Here is a 21,672-nt window from a genome sequence, read left to right as displayed (position 1 = left end):
ACACACACACACACAAAATGGAGCCCAAGCACTACATGTACTTTGCTGACATCTTGGCATGTGCTGTAAGAAGGTACTTGCTCCATCATTCTCAGCCCAAAGCCACCTGTTTCTGCATTCATAAAGTGCTTGTATTCTGGCTGTTTTCATCCCTCCAGCCTTGAAACAAAGCCACTTTCTGAGCAGGCCACCTGTGTGTAAATATAACACCRCATGTTCAATGTTTTGGGATCATTTGTCCTGAAAGAGTAACTTTGTAGATAGATTTGTGTTTGCATGCCAGCAAGCTTCTGCTTGTAAAACAAAAAACAAACTCCAAAAATGTGTGCATTCAGCATTCAGATGTTCAGCTTTACCTCTAAGCAGACTATCTATTTACCAATATAATCAGCCAGATCCCAGCACAGTAGCTAGTAATCAGTTTAGATTTTTATGGTATATCCAGGTATGCAGCTACACAAGATTTGAACATGACAGGAATTCCCACTATTGCATTCTGTGCTGAAGGCCTGCTTATATTCTTTAGCATTTGTCAGAGAAAGCCAAGCCTTAGGGGATTTGGAATCTGATCCACTCATTTTCCTATCACAAGCTGGCATGGAAAATTGACTCTATTAGGCATTTGACACAGGGCTAATGAAAGTCCTGGATCAGAATTTAAGAAAYGGTGAAAAATATGCAGATGATGATTACTTAAGCCTTATAACTTTATCCATTGCTTTCTGTGATTATATTTCTCTCTTAATATGACCTTGTATTTCTACTACCTTTGTAAGTCCCTTGCTATGAAGGCAGAGGGAAGATAATGTCAMACCAAAACAAAGAACAATGTCTGTTGGCGATGTTTGTCATGCCCCTGCACAAGCCTTTCACTCTCACCTTWGCACACAGTGGCAACAAGTCACAAGCTGCCTGGTTCACTATTGATAAATAACAGCACAGTGCTTTGAATAGTGCTCTGATTTTATCCATTCCTGGTGGGGCAAGTTCAGCTCATCATTGGCCCAAACATTTCAAGGAATTGCTTTTCCAGTTRGAAAAAAAGGCCAGAAGAAATTTCTATGGGTCAACTATTCCTCTCTATTTACTTCTACTTCTTTATTAATTACCAGATGTGCGCATGCTGGATCTAGACATGTTTTAGGTCAGGACCAACAACTTGGTGCCTTGGTTTATGAACTATGCAAGCAATCAACCATTTTACTGTGAAGTGATATGACTAAGAGCCTCTAAGTTTTTCCTTGCTGCTACAGTCTGACCTTCCAGGGAGCAGAAGAAAATCTGCTAGGCAGCCGTCCAGCAAGAAGGGACAGCTGGAGCAGTGCTTCACCATAGGGACAAGCTCCAGTATCCGCAATGAGGAACTGTCTCCTCTCCGGAGCATAAGCTCATGGCTCTCTAGATGCAACTGGCAAGACAGCTGCCCAGATTGACATAGAAGCGCCTAGCCTTACCCCAGGGAAGCAAAGCCAAAGGCAACCCTGACGATGAACATTCTGGTTAACTGACCACCATGTCCTCTGTCATCCTGTAAAAGTTGTTTTTTTCTGAACAACTACTACTGCAGAAGAAGGAGTATAGATAATATGTTACCAATTACTAATGCTTAGGTATTGGCTCAAAGTAAATTTTAGGGAATTACTTGAGCATGAGTTAAGTCCATTAGGAAGGTATAGGCAGGTTTGTATTGCTGTTTCTCATGCATAAGTCACATACTGGTTACAGCGTCCCTGTAGCATATGGTACAGCTGCAAACTGTTCTTTGCCAATATGGTTAAGCACTGATAACAGCTCTCAAATGAAACAGTGACTATTCTGCTGCTCTACCAATGAATTCCAAGCTTATCAGCTGTTATTGATAGTAGGAAGTGCTACTTGGACTGCATGATAAATCTGGCTGGTAGAGCAAAGCAGAAAGCAATATCAGATAGTTGGGTCACTGCCATACGTAAAGTCCAGATGTCACATCCCATCTCTATCGGAAATAAGAGCTCCACAGGGTTACAATCTCTATTCTGTGCGTGTACAGAAGATGATTCAGATGAAGAAAGCTAATGAAAAGTTATCTGTGCAAAACATGGGACAGCACCCATGGCCAAGTGGCTTCTGATCTCTGAGCAAATGCTCCAATTCTAGCGGAAATAATGGTTGGCACTTCCACAGTACCATATTTGAGATGTTAAATGTGTGGTTTAACTGAGGTGCAAACAAAAAAAGGAAAGCACTAGCCTATATTTACATTTTGGGGAACAAAGCAGGGCCCTGTTGATTTTCTGTAAAGACTTAGAACTTGGCAATTCRGAGAATTTGGGCCTCAAAGTCTCATCCAAACAGATAAAAGGCTGGAACCTCAAGTTCTCTGCTAACCTGCATGGTGTTAGTTACAGCACAGTATTATAAATTTCATTTTAGGCTGAACTTCTGCTTCTTTCACAGATGAAATGGAACCCATGAATTTTCTGCCGTGGGCTTCCAAATTCTCCAAGAAATGTCTTTAGTTTGTCCTTCATTTCTACACACAGTGATGAGGAATGAGCAACCARAACTAGAAGGTGGTTCTTCAGCTACAGAAACTCAGCTCCGTCTTTCTAGATAGTTAATGATGTTAACTAATTCAGATCTTAAAGTCTGTGAAATCATCAGGTCTGACCTGACATAGCAGCAGCTGGAGAATTTTGTCCTGCTATCCTATTTTAGCCACATGCAAGTTGTGGGACTCATCTGGCTACAGCCTGAAGTTACTGATGCTTGTTCTACTACCCTCCACTAGTGCCTGGAAACTTCTCTCTGAAAAGACAGCTGTGAGGCAGGAAGCTAAGCACATTCAACCTCCTTAAAAGGCCTTGCTGCACTGAATTTTCATACTTCTCCCCACTTTCCTATAGATTTCAAAAATGAGAAACCTGGAGAGTTTAACAGTGGCAACAGCTACATGCTTTTCAAATGCCTGAGTGGCCTTATCTACCTACGGCTCTTGGGAGGCTAACGAGAAGCAATCAGTGCAGAAATGCTCTTTTAAAATAGGTTTCCACAGCACATTTAGTCTCCAAAAGTGGGCAATGCGGTAGGGCAGCTTTTATTTTCAATGTTATGAGTTCATAACTCATGAAAAGGTGAGCAAAATAATGGGCTACAGAGAGCCATCTCTCATCAGCAAAATCAAAAAGGCTTAYAATGGCCTCAAGGAGAGCATGCAGGGCAGGCTGATGTTTGCAGGAAAACTACAGGGGTGAGCAGAAAATGCAGGTCATGTTAGGTTTAATTAGATAATAGAAAAATTACATAAATGAGGCCAGATGCAGTCAAGAGCTAGCAATGAATATATACATATACATATATATATATATATACACACACACATATACATCCCATTTTAGCACAGAGCAGCCCAGTTCTAAGAAGTATTTATGTACCCAGTCTCTGTCCAGCACTCACCCCTGACTCCACTGTTCTTTATACTTTGAATGCTAAGTGTCACTCCATAAATGCGTAAGTTYTCAAGATCGGCTTCAGGAATGTTTSAAAGAGCTTCTRAACCACCCTGAAGCTGTTTTGACCCTCTGAGATAACAGACCTCAAAAGGGATAGAAGTATTAATTATAAGCCATAAAAATCATGYAAGAGTTTTTCTTCCTATAATCTATATAAAGATTCCTTGCAATCTCAAGCACAGACACAACAGAATCGCTCCTCACAGAGCTCTCTAAAAGGCCTCGATGTCCTACCTTTCCTACCACTACTGTTCATGGACTACGTGATGTCGCACATGAAACCTGGTGATGTTGGACCAATTTTTGCCCTACTTTATGCCTTCCAAGTTTGAAAAAGAATAATAATAATAATAATAAAAAAGTGGAGGTGGAGATTAAGATTCCTCATCTGGGGAAGGAAGCCACTATATTAGGGAGTCTAATTCCATGATATAACTGGGCAAGTACTTCTATTCCTTGTTATGCCATTACACTGCAGTATAATTATTATCTTTTCATTTCCCTAACTTTGTAAAAACTATGACACGAATTTTCTTTGGAGAGTGCTTTGGGACCTGCTGGCAAAGAGCACCAGGGAGCAGTCATATTTATAAGCTCTCCAGAGACTTGAAGAGCTAGTGTTCTGCAGATGGACATGGATCATGTATTCTGTATGCATSAGAAGCAAAAGAAGCCTTGAACATGCAGTAGTTGAAATCAATCCCCAAGTTCTGGCTTCACACACGGTATGTCTAGCTTCACTATTGTTCGAACAACTGAGTATTTAGTACCTAATTCTTAACAACACAGAAGACACAAGCAGGCAAATAGTTCAAGGTGGCCAGGACATATTACTATGCTACTTTATTAATCCCCCCAGAGAAGCAGATCTGTTTTAGGTACAGCAGCCAGGACAACATTTACATTTGTGCAGGCTGCTGCGTGATGTATAGATGAACATACACCAAATCCACCACACGAACTACAAACTGCCCTTCTTGAAGGAGAGGATAAAACTCTATAGAAATGCATTTCCAACAGCATGTTTGCCTACATGATTCTATTTTCAAAGCTGTTGTCTCACCGATACTCACTAGCCAAGCTTAATCTCCATTAGAGAAGGGACTACTCAAACTACGACGAGACCTTGTTTACTCTAGCAAAACAGAGGATCTGGCAGGTTTCAATTCAAGAAGCAAAGTACTACATGGTCACCAAGAGGAAAACTCCTGGAGATGGCAAATAATTCAGGCACTTAGCACAACATGATTTATTTCTGGTGATCAGTGGCTCCTAATGAAGTGAACAAGCAGAATTCAAAAAGAAAAAAAAAGAAATGACTTCCAAAAAAACAGCTTTCTAGCATGTTTACCAGGTCTTTTGTTTGGGTTTTATTGTTCCCAGTCTGGGCTCCTCTCCCTTTTTCTCTTCTTTGGTACAATACAGGGGAAATAGTGCCTTCATTATTTTTGTTCTATGTCAGCTACCACCTGAGGAAAATTTTTAACAGCAGAATTCAGATAATAGGTCTAGGCTACGAGAAGCAGCTGACAGTTCCATTAAATGCATTTTTTTTCCCAATTTAACATATTATCAGTTAACTTGTTGGTATTTTCAATTCTAAGCATAGGGAAACTCTACCTAATGGTCAGTACTATGCGATAATTTGACAAATTGATTCCTTAAGAGAAATCAAGTGCACATGTATTAAAACTTTATAAATCATTTCACAAATATTTCATCATAACTCTATTTTTTCCTGAAAAAAAAGCATTTAGCTACCACTGCTATTACAGCTGAGAGGATATAATTCTAATTCTTGATGTAACTGTAAGAAGTTAGGATTGTTGAGATTGCATGTGAAAGGACAAGATGGGGGTCTCTTGCCTTACAAGATTAATCTTTTAGTAGAGATTTTGCTACTTCATAGAATTCTGCCACTAAGCACAAGAAAGATTTGAAACAGCAATGCAGGCAAAAWCTAGCAAAGTGAACTTTCCTCTTGGTATATAGGTCATAGCACAGATTCTACCACAACACAGCCAAAAGAAAATGCACTTAGGCTTTGAAAACATTTTTTCCTAACAGCAGCATCAGCAGCCTTTTCTTCATCTTCCTGAATATTGAAAAGCAATGAAAAAGAAAGAAAGCACACAGATTATATCAGAACAGAAACAGTTATTTAGGGGAGAAAAAAAAATCTATTTTTGTGAGAACAGCCACTTCAGGAAAAAGAAAGGAAAGCTAAGAAATACATCTACATTTATGCACACTTCTGAGTATCCAACAAAGCATGAGCATGTAAGTCAGCACTTGCATATTTGCAATATGTTAGATATTGGACATTTAACATCAGAGGTATTGTCCTACATTTATATCATCTAAAATGACTTGATGTCAACAGTTCTCAGACACATCTGTCTTACTTCAGAGTCTTGAAACCACCAGCCATGTCCATAACCAGCCTACATGAACACGTTACAGATTCCTCTCTTTCCTCCTCCACTCTATTTTGTTCCTTGAAACATTCCCTCCTGCATCTTATGATAAATTTAGCTGAAAAACCTCCAGGCGTGGCTGTCCCTTCACACTTACTATAGTGCCAGGTGTCACAGGGCTCTCCTCAAGACTGCAGTCTGCAAGTACCAGGATGATGCTAATAACCTAGTAACATTGCAGTAAGAATGAGTAAATAATTACTCAATCTCTTAATGCTCTTACCTCTTTACCCCCCATGGCTTCAAACATCTTCTCCAACTGTACCCGCAGCTGCTGGATATTATTCATAAGGATGCAGGGCTGAAGGGACAAAAGTAGGTGCCTGTTACTGCTCTAGATGCTAACACATTCATCCACTAGTACAGTCTGTGCCTCAGACACCCTCCCCCAAGTACAACTGCCTCCATGAGTCAAATAGGAGGTAAGGCATAGATCTCAGCACTCAAACCTAAAAAAAGAGCTTTTATTTTCTCCAGCTTGAAATGAAATGGCCAGTTCCAAAAAACCCCAGATCAGTGAATTCTCAGCTGTTGTATTTTCCTCCTCACCTCTATCACTGAGGGTAAGTCGAGAAGAAATCAGTGCAAGGACAAGACCCAACTCTCTCCCCTCATGCACTCCAGAAGTCCAAGCAGTTGTTGCCTTCATATCCTCTTACTGCTGCCATCTACTACTGTGAGTTGTGCAAATCTCAGGTCAGAAGGGGAACTACCAGCCAGATACTACCGGTACTGTCTATACTCAAAGAGAYGTTTGACATTTGCTAGGCCAAGCCTGAGAGCAGTAATCAAAGGCAGCTTGAGGAATAGACGACTCCTCTCTCTACTTCCATCCCCAAACATAGCTGTGGGAGATACTAAAAACAGCATGGGACAGACCCAGGGCTCAAAAATTAAAGAGCTTGTTTCATTTAATATCCTGAATTTCACTAAATTTGGATTTAAACAGYAAGTTAATTACATAGAGACAAATGTAAACAAAGAGTGCTTCTGAGTTCTGATCTAGAGAACAGCCTATGCCCATCACCTGTCACTCTGATGCAGGATGTAGACAGGCAGAGAATTCCAAGGGGACCTAACATCTCCAAACCCTGTGGATCACCTTTGGGGTCTACTTTTATGTCACGGGTAAGCCAGAATCCAATTCAAAAGTGTATGGATGATGATAAAAACAGTACTGATYATATTTACATCATCCATGTGATCAGATGCAGTGTGCAGGGAAACTTGTTTTGTCACGACAAATTACGTGATTCCTCAGGGTGGAGGAGGAATTCATCACGACTCACCAGTTTCTCCTTGGAGCAGTAGGACTGGAAACTCTTGGAGAGGATATCAGCATACTGCATCAGCACTTTCCCAATTGTCTGTGAAGACAAGGCAGTATTGTTATTGGTCCCCCATCGCTGCAGGAGAACTCCAGGAAAACAAGCCAAAACCACAGAACAAGTAGTATGACATTTTGAAGGACCCTATTTTTCATCTTGCTAAAGGCAGACAAACAGTTGGATATTGAGGATATTACCTTAGCAAATCTCCTATTGTAATGAGCAACAATGACAGGGTCTGGGCACTCAAGCTTCTTAATGATCTCGAAGCTTTGATTGAGCTGAGTGAAGACATCCACCACTGAGCAGGAGAACAGAGCATGCTCAGATGTTTGCTGGAACTAAAACAGAAGCACACAGTCATTCTCAGATGGAAAGGTCTGAAACACACAGCTGGCATTTCACGCTTATCTCTGTCATCTGCAGTCCTGGAGGCAGAACACCTTCACAAAAACCCACATCTTCCTCATAATTAGTCCAAGTTCTCCAAGAGGCCCAGGGGAGCTAAACAGCCAATTCTGCTGGGTTTATAGGTTTACCGRCCTTCATCAGCTAGGATTTGACAATCCTAGTGTGCAGTGTGATGCTGAGACCCTTAACGAATGCATTGCTTGCCTGTCCGTTAATGAGTAAAGAAGAGGATTTTTTTTTTTATATGGAGACATTAAGAGGAATGCTGACATCAGCATCACATCACAGGCTACAACACCAGTCACTGAAAAAAATGCAAGGCTCATGCTCACCATTGGAAATACTCAGCAAACTAAGAAATAAAATTAATCTGTAGGTGGATTAAGGTCGTAGTCTCACTGCTGTGATTAAACACATGCTAAGTGCCTTATATTTCAATTACATATCTCACAAACACAAGGAGATGAGAGAGCACCAAGCCACTGACTGAAAGATTAATAGCAGCAGAACACAACAGGCAYAAATGAATGGTTTGCACGTCGCTATTAGTTTAAAACAGCTCTTTGTGACCTGTACACAAATGTACTAGATAAACAGTTCCCTACTGCAAAAAGTACTGCATCTTCCCTTTGTACGACAGCTGAATTTACAGTGTTATTATTTGGTTCTGGACACTAAATAGTGCAGCCCTCCTTTCAGTGACCTACATACCCCATCTTTTTTATCTCTCTCCAGAGCACCATGCAAGAATTCCAAAGAAACATCTTCATTTTCATCCAGCCACTGCATCACAAACTGCTCAAACCACCTGGAAGAGGGACAGGAAAGACAAGATACAGCATGAAATAGAGTRCCCCAAATAGACCTTTCCCCAGGACAGATCCATCCCTGTAGCATCCAGCAGATGTTCAGATGATCTAATTGCCCCCAGAATAACATCTTGCCCTTCCTCTTTCCCCAACACCACTGTCAAGATCAGTGGCGCTCTTTCAGTAAGTCTCATGGAAAGCATGCTTCTGTTAGTTGCCTGAAYGCTATTATCTATGTATCCCACCAAAATCTCCCCAAATGCTCTAACTGGTTCACAAACTACCACTGAGTAGGGCCTATACCATCACTTGGGCTGGATCAGCAGAATGCAGCATGGCCCAGTCTCTGCAGACTGCTGGTCCTGTGTTATTTTTGTCCTTCTTCCCTATATTTTCTCTTCCTTGGTASCTTCCCCATTTTCCCTTGGGTTCCTTCTTTACCTTTTCCCAGCATCTCAGAACGTTTTTATTGCCTTTTCCTCCCTTTTTATTCATGTGTTACACAAGAGAATGAAGACCTCCATACCCACTGTCTGTGTGCAATGAGACACGCATCACACTGCATTTGGACCTACCATTTTACATTTAAGAGATGCAAATGAGCACAAAGGGAGGAAAAGGCACTGTTTTCCAGGGCCCTGTAGCCACTTAATCWGCAGATAGAGGCTCTGCTCTGGAGTGCCAGGAGGGAGAAGTGAGGTTAGAAATTTTGTGCTTTAATCCTGTTCTCCCCTTCCTCCAGCCTTCTCCAGAACATGCACCCATTTCTTTCACCTGATGATCTCACTGTGAGGGTGCCTGAGTAAGATTAACTTCTGGTGATAGCATAGACCATCCTCTAAGACTTGCAAGAAGCCGGTCAGGCCTGAAATAGCACTTCATCAGATTTTTAAAGAAGTTTAAATTCGTTTTACAAGAAAACTGCAAGCCCGACAGCCTTGCAACATGATCAAGTCCCTGAGATCAGCAGGCCCTAGAAGCAAGACAAGTTTTGTATCTGTTCCCTCTCCTCACTTGGGAGGAAAAGCTAAACGGTAGTGCAGAATATGAGAGGTAGGGGAGCAAGATGGGAGATGCCAAACAGGCAAGGTGAGAAGCAGCTTTAGTGATGGGATTCCAGAGCTTGGAGAGCAGGTCATCCCTCTGGGTCCCTGCTATTTGGGACAGTCACACAGTAGAAGTGGGAGGGGCATTGTCTGTGCTTAAGCRAAAACACAGCACTTAAGCCTTTATCTAAATGTCTGTCTAGGGTCTGTTATTCAGATCTATCATGTGCAAGTGCCAATGTACTGCAGCTGAAGCAAATCTTAATTTCAAATATTACTAAACAGCAGTGACAAACAAGGAAAAAAGTGTGCACGTTTGATTTCAGTCCATACAAAAGATTATTATGTGAGCTTCACAACAGAGTACAACCTCCTCTAAACAAGCAGCTGTGTTCACACAGATCGTGCTAATTATGGGCTGAGTTTGCAAAGAGCATGAAAGCATGTGCCAGACATGAGAGGGAGATCAAGAGCAAATTCACAGACAGAGCACACTGGATAGTCTTAAATACTCTCTACGCTTTGGAATACAAAGCGCATCGATGCTAATACTGGAAATTGTAACTGACACAGTGTTAAATGCCGACAGCAACCTGCCTATGCAGCACTATCCAATTCAGACAGCAACTGAGCAAAATTGTCAGACATATGGACTTCCCATGTTCCTGAAAAATTCCTTTTGACTGCCAGTACAAGCTCTCAAAAGTCAGCATATTTGAGAGTTCCTGTGCTTTGCAAGTTTCTCGTGCTTTCAACATTTTGTTCTTAATTAAAATAGCACATTTTGAAGCTGTAGCTCAATCCTTGCAAGGGAACTCTGCAGTYTACAAGGAAGCAACTTCCAAATCCTCTACCTCTTTCAAAATTCCCAGGCTGCAAGCTGCTTACTGCCTCACCTATACTATAGCATAGGATAGAAAGCACAGAGCCAAAATTGTGGCTTCTGGCATAGAGAAAAGTAGAACTGCTTCTTGATTATCATTCGTCCTTGGTTATTGCGCCATATCCATTAGAAAGGACCGTGCAGTGTTCAAAACAATCATTGCTCGTCTTTATGGCTACATATGTCAATATACAAGATTAGTTGCATAGCTATTTTACTGTCTCACCAGATTGCCTAAGCAAAGATGGTGAATAAAGAAAGGGACACTGAGGTTTGGGATTTTGTCATATCTGCTCCCCCACCAAGCCCTGCCATTAAAAAAAAAAAAATCTAGGTTCAAAGACTTAAAATGAGCCTTCAAGTGCAAAGTGAACTACTCCAATCAGGTCAGGAAATTTTGCAGCCACATTTGCAAAGCCACTCTCAGCTTYGCCTTTTGCTGGCTGGCAGTAAAACGTAAAAAATTATAAATCATCTATAAATATTTCTAGTTCCTGGACACATTCAGGTGCAAAGTGTGCTTTSAGCTATAATAAAAACCTAGAGTTATCTCAGGCTAAGTATCCCTTTAYAGTGTTTTACCATCAGTTTTCAGGCTGCTGGGCAAGCAAGGAGGGACACTGTGGACCATGAAGGCAACGTGTCTATATTCAAAATTATCTAGCACAGAAGCCAGTAAAAAAATAATCTGATTCCATGCAGAAATAGATTCAGAATGTTGTTACCCAGCAAATATCATCTTTGTCCTGTCGCTTTGAATTATCGATCTAGAAGCAAGCGGGGTAATACTCACGCACCAGCACACAAGGCAGAGGCCGGTGCCGCCACTGCGTGAACAGTCTGTGCTTGCAGAGGTCAGCACAGCCTGACTCAAGACAGCACAGCCCACATCTCCAAACAACTTTTGTACAGAACACACTTCAGTCCTGCCGGCAGGGAAAGGGAGCGGTGCTTTGTGATAAAACGCAAGCGCGTTGCTCTTCGTTGCACAACAACAAGGTAGCACAAAAGGCTGTAATTTCAGCTTGGCCACRAGCCTGGCTTCTGTGGTCTCAGGCTTGACAGGTGAATTAATCTTGCTCGTTTGCTGTGCTTGATGCATGCGGGTGCCCAGTGAACATCCAATGGGCCTTGGCAACTGCAGACACAAAGTGGCAGGCAGGATTTCCAAGAGTTAGATGAGCAGAAGTTAGATGTTTGACAAAGTGACCCAGAGGAACAAGACAGGATTTCAAAGGCAGGAATACCTTTCCCCATTGGAGTTTCTAGCACAGCTACAATACTAGCTGCATGCTAATATCAGTATTAAAACAAATATAGAACATTTCTTTATGTGTCCAAATAGATGGACTTTTTTGGGGAAGCTGACACTTCACAGCTTTTAGCAGGCAGCTAAGAAATRAAGAAGTTTTAAAGATCCACTGCCAGCTATGTTTCTACTTCAAGTTCAGAAACTGCTGCTGAACTTCAGAAAATAAGGGAAGCATAAAAAAAAAAATCAGCTTCACTATTTTGGAGCTTTCACCTTATTCAATCATGTCCCAAGGCAACTAGAAGCATGGTCTCTTACAGCTCCAAAAAGAAAAGATAGTTCATGAATATCCTCATCTGTTTAGTAGACAGACATCTCAGTTGTTCTCTGGACAGCAGCAATTTGGTTTCATCTAAAGAGTTTACTGATGTGGAAACCTTATGCATGGACTCCTTTGTTTAAAGAAGCTGCAAAGCTAAAAACATTGGTGACCGAGCAAAACAGACAACAGTTCATTGCTGTAATTGATATCACGGGGATATTTTGTGACAAGCGAAGACCCTGACAATGTGGTTGTTGTCCTAAAATATGAGAGTGAAGTAGCAAGGGAAGCCAGACACTGCACAGGTACAGGAGCACTGAAGAAGCTTTACTACAAAGACCAGCAGAGCAGAACAGTTTGCAAAAAGAAACTCAGCATCATTATCCTGATTAAGGGGTGGGGGGYGAGGGGGAGAGAATAAGGATATCTGATTGCTTGCCTAAGTCTGCACTGACTCAGAGGCACAGAGAGATAAGCCTTCTTAGACTGTCACTCCAGCACCCWGTTCACTCAGCTAACGTCTCTCTCTGACCTGATTTGTTAAGTGAGGCCCATAGTCCAAGTCAAGCACTTACACCAAGTGCCTCAGTCTTAACATGCAGATAACACCAGGCTTGAAGGACTGCATACAGTGGAGTATGGGAAGAGAATTCAAAATGCCAAACTGGAGAGGCAGTCCAAGCAAGAGGGGCAAGTGCTATATTTGGGTTAGGTTTAGCTAGTTGGTTAGTGTGTGGTGCTAATAACACCAAGGTCGTGGGTTCGATCCCCATATGGGCCCCTCGTTTGAGGGTTGGACTAGATGATCTCCAGAGGTCCCTTCCAACCTTACCAATTCTAYGATCATTCAGACAGCAGTGAATAATCAAATACAGGATGGAAACAATAGCTAAGCAGGACACTGTTGAGGATGTCTAGGCACTGGCAATATCATTGCAAAAAGGCTGCCACCACCCTGGCATGCAAGAACTGCAGTACTGCATGCAAGGCAGTACAAGSCAAGGTCTAGATGGAACAGTTGTATTCAAGCATGGGTGTTGCATGTGCAGACACAGACCAGCTGGAGAGCAGTGAGAAAAGCTCACCTGCAAGTAAAGCTAGAAACAAATGGGAACAGGTAAAAGACTGGGAAGGGACAGGAGAACAACAGGTGACTTTCATAAAACAGGAGCAATTTGTTCTCCATACCAAGGCTGGTATGACAGGACAAGCTCAAACTAAAGCAAGAAAGATTTGAAGGGGTGGGGGGGGCAAAACATGTGTGCATGGTCTCTAATGACTGGGAATATCTGCTCTTTGAGAACTGACCAAAGCCCACACCACAAGAACAGAATAGTTTAAGGACTCTTTATGCCTCTGCTAAACCTGTTAAGACCTATGGGATACACACYGTACAACAAGGGACTGAACTGTCAGGGACAGGATGCAGAACACCAGAGGGGACAAATACGCATGTATATGTATAAAATAAGGAGTRGTGACATAGTGTATCACAAAGAAACCATGGGAGAAATAAATGACAACCCTGAAGAAGACAAAAGGAGATGCAGACTGATGGCTTACTACCGAAGATATGACACACTCACGCTGGATATTCAGGCACTTTTCCCTTGAAGGCAGGCAGATCACGAACATATTCATTGTACAGCCACTTCACTTTGAAGTGTAAATTCATATAGTCTGCACTTTTACACAGCCTGTGTTTCTCATGCTCTGTAAGGAAGGAAAAAAAAAAGCAGTTAGGTCTGAATTTACCACTATTGCTGCATCAGACACAGGAGAGTCTTACAAAGCATGTCTGCAGTATGCAATGCTTTTGAGCGCAAAGCATCTATAGAGACAAAATCTTCAACAATGCAGTAYTTCAGCAGTGAGCAGGGGTTCTCTGCATTCGATAGGTTGTGCTCTGGAATTTATTTCTGTAGCTCCAACTAATACAGATTTATGTGAGGCTTAAGAGCAAACAAACTAATACTTCCACTTATTAAGAGGTTTTGGTTGCCAAGGCAATAAAAAAAAATAAAGAGAGCAATTTCTTATAGCCTTTCCATTTAATGTATGATACGTTTTATTCTTGCAGGAAATAAATCAAGAAGACTGAATCTGTTAATTCTTAGCTATAAATAAAAGCAACACACGTTACACTATATCCCCGAGATAAAACAGTAGAGAGAATCAAGTTCTTTAGTTTGACAGTGTCGGTCATGAGCAAGTTGAGACAAGTTGTGAATTCTTTAGATAGGTCCTGTCAAGCCTTTTCACTATAGCATGTTAAATCTCCCTCTGCCCAACTCTGCTTTGTGAAGATTCGAAGGCAGATAACATGAATTCAGCAATCACTGGATGAGCAGTAGATGTTGTCTACCCGGACTTCAGCAAGGCTTTCGACACTGTCTCCCATAACATCCTCATGGACAAGTTCAGGAAGTGTGGGTTAGATGAGTGGACAGTGAGGTGGACTGAGAACTGGCTGAAAGGCAGAGCTCAGAGGGCTGTGATCAGCGGCACAGTCCAGGAGGCCTGTAGCCAGCAGTGTCCCTCAGGGCTCAGTACTGGGGGAAGAAGTCCTGTTCAGTTTATTCATCAGTGACCTAGACGAGGGGACAGAGTGCCTCCTCAGCAAGTTTGCTGAAGACACAAAACAGGGAGGAGTGTCTGATACACCTGAGGGCTGTGCTGCCATTCAGAGAGACCTGGACAGGCTGAAGAGCTGGGCAGAGAGGAACCTCCTGAGGTTCAACAAGGACAAGTGCAGGGTCCTGCACCTAGGGAGGTGCATGCACCAGTATAAGCTGGGGCCTGACCTTCTAGAGAGTAGCTCTGCAGGGAAGGACCTGGGAGTGCTGGTGGACAAGTTAACCATGAGCCAGCAATGTGCCCTTGTGGCTAAGAAGGCCAATGGTCTCCTGGGCTGCATTAGGAAGAGTGTTGTCAGTAGGTCAAGGGAGGTGATCCTTCCCTCCTATTCAGCCCTGAGGAGGCCACATCTGGAGTACTGTGTCCAATTCTGGGCTCCCCAGTACAAGAGAGATATGGAGCTACTGCAGAGAGTCCAGCACAGGGCTATAAAGAAGATTAAAGGATTGGAGCATCTCTTATAAGGAAAGGCTGAGAGAGCTGGGCCTGTTTAGCCTGGAGAASAGAAGCATGACAGGCGATTTTATCAATGTATACAAATACTTAAGGCAGAGTATCAAGAGGATGTGCCCAGACTCTTTTCAGTGGTGCTGAGTGATAGGACACAAGGAGCTCAAACTGAAACACAGGCAGTTCCACCTGATTATGAGGAAAAACTTCTTTCCTGTGAGGGTAGCAGAGCACTGGAACAGATTGCCCAGAGAAGTTGTAGAGTCTCTTTCTCTGGATATATTCAAAACCTGCCTGCATGCGATCCTGTGCAACAYGTTCTAGGTGACCCTGCTAGAACAGGGGGCTGGGCTAGATGATCTCCAGAGGTCCCTTCCAACCTCAACCATTCTGTGATTCTGTGATCATTTCCATGCATCTCCTGGAGCGCTCATATGGCTTTTCATCACCAGCTTGGCCTCAAGTAGTTGTTTTTATTTTACCTTACATTCTACACATGGACTAGCCTCCCAGTAACAAATGGGCTTGATGSTAGTTTACACAGCCCAAAAGAGCTCATTTTTGCTCTTAAGCCTCACATAAATCTGTTTATACTTACTCATTACTGTGCCTGTTCTTCTTCTGCTCTCTTCCTCCTCTCAATTTAGCCTCCTAGTGACTTTTTGCCTTTACCTTGCTTCTCTTTTGCCCAATTTATTCTTCTCAGCCTTTTCCTGATACTCTTCTGTGCTCCCCAACACCTGTACACCTTAGTTTCCTCCATCTGTAAAGCAACCCACTGCTTGTGTCTCCAGTCTTTAACTGGTCACTTTTTCTCCACTTTTATTCAATGAATATGCCGTGCACAAGCAATACTAGGAGTCTGTCTCATTCCACCATAGATCATCTCCTACCTACAACACTCAAATTACACTTGATCCACATGACCTCTTTCAAATCTCAGTACCAGAGCTCCATATGCCCCTGCGCAGCTTATCAACAGCTTATCAAAAAAATTAACCCCACTGAGACTTTGTATCCATCTCCTGCTTCTCCTGTAGCTTCTAGTTCTTACTGCAACATATCCCTTAGTTTAACCATCTACTCTCCCCTCCATCTCATTTTTTTTTTTGCAACACAAACTCAAATGCAATCTGATTTTATCTCTATTTCAGGCTATATTCTTCTCTGCAAGATGAAATCACAGGCTCTCTCCCCTCATCTCCTCATTTGCAAAGCCTAATGCAACCAAAGCAAACTGAAGCCATCACACCTCAAAGCCATCTCAGTTGCTGTTCCTGCTCACTGTGGTCACTACATGGCATTCTGTTGCGGAGACCTGCAACCTGGCCATCTTGCTTGACCTGAGCTTCTCCAGATGTCTTTGAACCTAGGCTATGTTTGAACAATGCAGAGTTCCTCTCTGCATAATGCATGTGTCTCCATAATGTTACCTTTCCCGTATACCTACACTGCTAAAGCACTTGCCATACTCAGACCTACATTACTGCAGAGATCATCTTTTTGGACCACTGCTCCCTTTCCTCTCTYACAAGAAACATATGCTCCATGTCATTATTTCCAAGGTCCTTGATAGCCTGTTTCCACATTAGCATCTTTCAGCAGCTGACTCCCACCTCTGGTCAGCCCACAAGTCCTGTTTTCAACCTACTTGTTAAGTTCTCCAAAAAGCATCTTCAYTCTTTCTCCCAGGCCACCACTCACAAGCTTTTAAGAAGCTCCTCCTACTGTATTGCTTTTCAACAAAATCCTTCTTGAAAAGAATAAAATTAGATCTTCTTTCACGATACTAAAGGAYGGTTCACAGCAGCTGGGCTTTGTGTGAACCACGATCCTAATTATCAGCTGACCAGTGCTGCACTACCTGTGTCCATCTTTCTTCTGTCAGATTTCAACAGCACGAATACATTTCATGCCAGCCTTTTCAGTTTGTTCACTATAGCACCACAGTAAGCTGCTAGGCCATGGCTGTAGTCTTAGATATTAGGTTAAGAATACACGCTACTAGTATTCATTAACTGAACATGTGTCTTAAAGATGTAAAATGGTCAGAGGTCTTCTAAGCAGTAATCTGACAGACAAGCTTATCTCATATTATCATGATCTATTTTAATGTAAATGTGAATACTTGCAACTATTTCAAAACATGAAGAAACTCCCACTTCTCTTCTGAAGCAATATGCATAAAAAGAAAGGCCAAATAAGCTGAGTTATCCAACTGAAAACACAAAAAACAAGGAACCTTTCATGCATAATTGTTTCATAAGCTTCACCAATTCCCACAGCAGTCGAACACTCCAGTGAGTTGTTTGCAAACCTCTTGTTACAGCATAATACAGATTTCCTCCCAGTTCTTGCAATTCACATTAGCAAATGCACACAGATGCAATCTTATAAAAAAAAGAAAAAGAAAATCCAATCTTCCTTTTAAATTAAATTAATTTAAATTAAAATGGCTGGTATCAAACAGACGGACATAATCCCCAAGGGGTGATGGTTCAATGAACAAATTATTTCATATATGCTACCACTTTACACATGTGCTGTGATCCATTACTCTCCACAGAGAAGTTGCTTTTATTGGAAGCAGAGGAACAGAAGTACATTCGTGCTTTAGCTTAATAAAGCTAATATATTTCTTGAGCACTAAGGAAATATGTCCCTCCCTCGGAGTCTGAACTGCTGACCTTCCTCTGGAATAACTGCAGAAAAAAAATGATGTGGTCTCATTGTAAATCTAAATCTGGAAACAAAAATAACAATAACACTGCCCGCTTAGCTCCCTGCAAGGAAGAGGAAATCAATGGACAATTATAACTTCATTAACTTTGGTATGTGGTGCTACAGGGGTGCGGTTCCTATGCGAGAACAGCTCTGCTCCCACAGATGGAAGGCTTGACTTGAAAGCTTGGCTATACACCTTGTCGAAGGTAAGGTGTCATGCAAAAATCACTCAAAAAAAAAAAAAAAAAAAACACACAAGTGGACTATCCACCTCCCTAAGTATTATTTAGGCAGAAGCCTGCAGCAGTCATAGTTGAAGTGTGAATCACATCACCTGTAAAGGGTGGAGAGGTAGCTTTAAAAATAGTCTGGCCAACATAACACATTCATTGTGATAAGCCTAATGCTGCTTAGTCAGAAGYTTGAGAGGAGGCTTGACCCCTCTGCTTTTTGCATCGCACACACAAGGGAAGCTGATTATCAGTAACTCTTTTCCAAAATTCTCCTAGCAAAGACACTGTCTGCCAAAATACAACCATGAGAAAAACATGGTGCATACAATAGCAGCTGAGGGGGTTAAAATTTAAGTGTTGCAGGAAAAAAGTAAGGTAAAAAAGACATATTCAGACCTATTTCCTCAAAATTAAGCAGTGCACTAGAAGCAATTAATTCAAGCCTTTTATTGAAATGCATTTTTTCTGCGGTAGGACAATTAAAACATTAGTAAAAACTGCAGAAGAAGAAGATGCAAAGCAGCCACAGAAGCATAAGCCCAGGGATTGCTATCTAACCATCTACGCAGTAAAGGACAGGTTTGACACTAAGGAGACAAAACTAAGGGAAATTAAAAAAAAAAAAAAAAAGAAAAAAAAAAGGTCTTACCACCATAAAAGAGACCTTTGCGTATACGAAATAAAGGTGGGGCTTGTGACAGAGAAAAGACAAAAGTGAATTACAACATCCAACCACACTGAAGCACAAAGAAAATCAAAGCTAGAAAGCCCTCATTCCCACCAGCTTGTACCATCTTGCCTTCCCCCCTTCAACGGCCACTACAGGGTTCTGATCGCTCACACTCTTTGTAAACAGAAAGGTTTCAGAGCACTCGAAGGCGACATGGAAGYGTATCAGCTACAGGTCAGAGGTGTGTTTCATAAAATTGCACTTACACCTTTCACACAAAGCAACCTATGTTTCAGATGTTCACACTGTTATACATGCCAGAAAAAGTTGAAGAGCATAAGAGCCATGAGTCTTAGCTTTTCTGGTTCTGCTTTATAACCTGCTGGCTTTTAAAGAGCCTAGCAGCAGCAACAGTGAAGAGTACACAGATATTTTCCAGCAACTGCTGTGTTTTATCCTCAAAAAAACACCAAGTTCTGTAACATTCTCATATTTTGTCTGAAGATTTCATCCAGAAACAATCTCCTCTGGAGGAGAGTTTTAGGGTCACTAAGGCCATATTATTAAGGCACTAATAAGGAACTGCTTCCTAGGAACATGTTTTTCAATGTTACGTCCGGTTCTATTTTTGAGGCAGAAAATAGGTCTTCYACCATGTTCTTACTCCACAGGCCATTAGATCACACTGGGTGGCTTTTTCTTTTGATAGTCAACTTATTTTTCTTGGGTTAATTTCAAGCAAATAATGCTGAATTTCTGCAAAAAAAATGCTAATAGATACCTAGGCTGCTGAGGTGTTAACACTTCAGAAAGTTGGCATCTGCATGTGCGCTTGATCTCCCATATGCAGAATGATTGATTTCAGCCCTTCCTGCCAAGTCTACTCAGGCTCTGCTCCTACCAGAGATGCCTCCAATTTACAGCTTTCCTAATGCTGATGTGTCCAAAACAAGATGAAATGGTATTGTCAAGGAGGAMATTGATTTTCTATTACAGTCTTTTAATGCCTTCCTAAAAAAAGTAAGAGCAAAATCCCTCTCTGCTTGGGAAGTGTGTGCTTTCTGGGTTATGGAGGTTTTATGGGAGATGGCAAGAAAACTAGTAATTCCAGTTCAGTTTCATCTGTCAGTCCAAAGTGGGTTCATAAGGAGGCTATCTGGCTGCTGAGCATGAGTCAGTGCCACAGAGGTGAAGCTAACTGTGCGACTTGGAAAAATCGTGCTCTTCTCTACAGAGCAGGGTGATCCTGCTAGCTAAATCTGGGCCATGTGACATTTCTATCTGATCTGTTTTACCCTCAGGCTGATGGGGAACAGGAGGTATTTCTGAATTCTTCTTCCTGTATTGTTCAGTGTCCTGAGTTCTCACTGCTTCTGGGGAGAGGAAGAAGACAGGCCTGGTAGACCCTGGGGCTGCTGCCTTGTCTCAGCACCTGAATATCCTTAGAGAAGGCAGAGGAGGGCAAAAGATGGGCCTCTAGTGCACTTGCCTTCCAGCAGCCAYCTCCAGCATGCTGCTGCCATCACTACTACTATCAGTTCCAAAACACATTTGGAACTGAGGYGTTTCATTTTTACAACCTGAACATTTCAAACATTAGCAATCTTACTCCTTTAAAGGTGCCCAAAAGACACATGCTGCAGCACCTCCAAACTAGCAAGACCTCCAGCTCTGGAGCCTCCAAACATTGTATTCTAAGTATCTCCTACACTTTACTCTGAAAGCTGCTGTCCTTCTCACAAGGCTATAGATTTAGAGACGCACAGGAAAAAAAAAGTTTAACTCAGCCTAGGGTKTGCATCTCACTGAGGTCCCTACTTCCTCCTCCTAAAACATCCTGCCCACTAACAGCCCTRAGTAGTTCAATGCACTGTTCCTATAAATTAGCATTTTTATATTGCTGTACCAGACTGCTTAGTTAAGTCCCAGCTAGCAGAGACGCTGTTAGCTGCCACCTGTGTGAAAAGAAAAGGAAGACTCATGCAGCCAGGAGCTGCTCTCCAGCTCAAAGCAGCTATCTTCTCCCCGAATCTTGCAATTCTCTCCACACTGCATACCGGAGAGCAGTGTGGAAGCATAAAGATGGAATGAGGGAGAGGGCAGTTTTGTACAACCAGGCCTCCACTCTTTCTATATCAAAGTGATTGTACAGCATTTGAGTTAGAAGCAAACTTACTGCCACTGCAGAGTGAAGGAGCCACAGATCCTCAAGCATCACACAGCTAGGAGGGCAGAACAGTCCCACACACTAACTAGAGCTCAAACCTCAGCAGTTATTCTTCACTGAAYGTTACCTGCAGCTTAGTGCCTGGGACCCAACATGGGGACTCTCACTCAGAACTGCTGAGCGTACTGGGTACCATCAAACAACAACAGGAATGACTAGTGAGAAGAGGAGTCTCCCAAACAGCACATACCTGCCGTTTCTGCAGCAGCAGTACAATCTTCCCAGTCRTCTTCACAGATCTGCTTATCAGTAGCATAAAACCACAGGACGCTAAAGCTAATGCTAACTACATCCAAGGTGCTGTAACTACCAGTAACAGATCAAAGTCTTTGCCTACTCACAACTATAAACTCTTTGTTTATAGTGAACTTACTATAAAGAGCGTGAACTTACCACTTGGTGAGGTGAATGAGTTCATATTATCCAGAACTTAGGAACAGAACATAAGGGAAAACACCATGAAGAAAGTTAGGAGCAGGTATTATACTCTGCATTCATGTGCACACATCTCCACAAAACAGATCAGCCTTTGTAGCAGAGAGCTTCTGACACATACAAACCTCAGCACACTAGAAATGTAACCACAGATACCACACAACCCCAAAACAGGAATATGAAACTCTTGGTACAGAAAACTCTTGGTAGAGAGATTAGTGAGTTAAACTGAGAAATTATATAGCAAAGAACAGCATAACTGATCTTCACCCTTCAT

The 21,672-nt window shown here is 42.1% G+C and overlaps 1 protein-coding gene across 2 annotated transcripts in view; it reads right to left on the bottom strand.

The window, feature by feature from the left end:
• Positions 1-21,672, bottom strand: part of UNC13B (unc-13 homolog B) — a 105,430-nt gene that overhangs the window by 28,074 nt on the left and 55,684 nt on the right. For both annotated transcript variants that reach the window (XM_085303049.1, XM_085303050.1), the window contains exons 18-22: positions 13,606-13,732; positions 8,419-8,515; positions 7,494-7,637; positions 7,258-7,335; positions 6,192-6,269 (exon numbers count right to left, since the gene is read on the bottom strand). In XM_085303049.1, coding sequence (XP_085159175.1) covers positions 6,192-6,269; positions 7,258-7,335; positions 7,494-7,637; positions 8,419-8,515; positions 13,606-13,732 — 524 coding nt within the window. The remainder of the gene's footprint in view (positions 1-6,191; positions 6,270-7,257; positions 7,336-7,493; positions 7,638-8,418; positions 8,516-13,605; positions 13,733-21,672) is intronic.

This window comes from Rhea americana, unplaced genomic scaffold (genome assembly GCF_003343005.1).
Source record: "Rhea americana isolate MKP2758 unplaced genomic scaffold, rheAme1 scaffold_196, whole genome shotgun sequence".
Lineage (NCBI taxonomy): Eukaryota > Metazoa > Chordata > Aves > Rheiformes > Rheidae > Rhea > Rhea americana.
The sequence above is the reverse complement of the archived record's forward strand: the minus strand, read 5'-3'. Positions and strand labels throughout refer to the sequence as shown.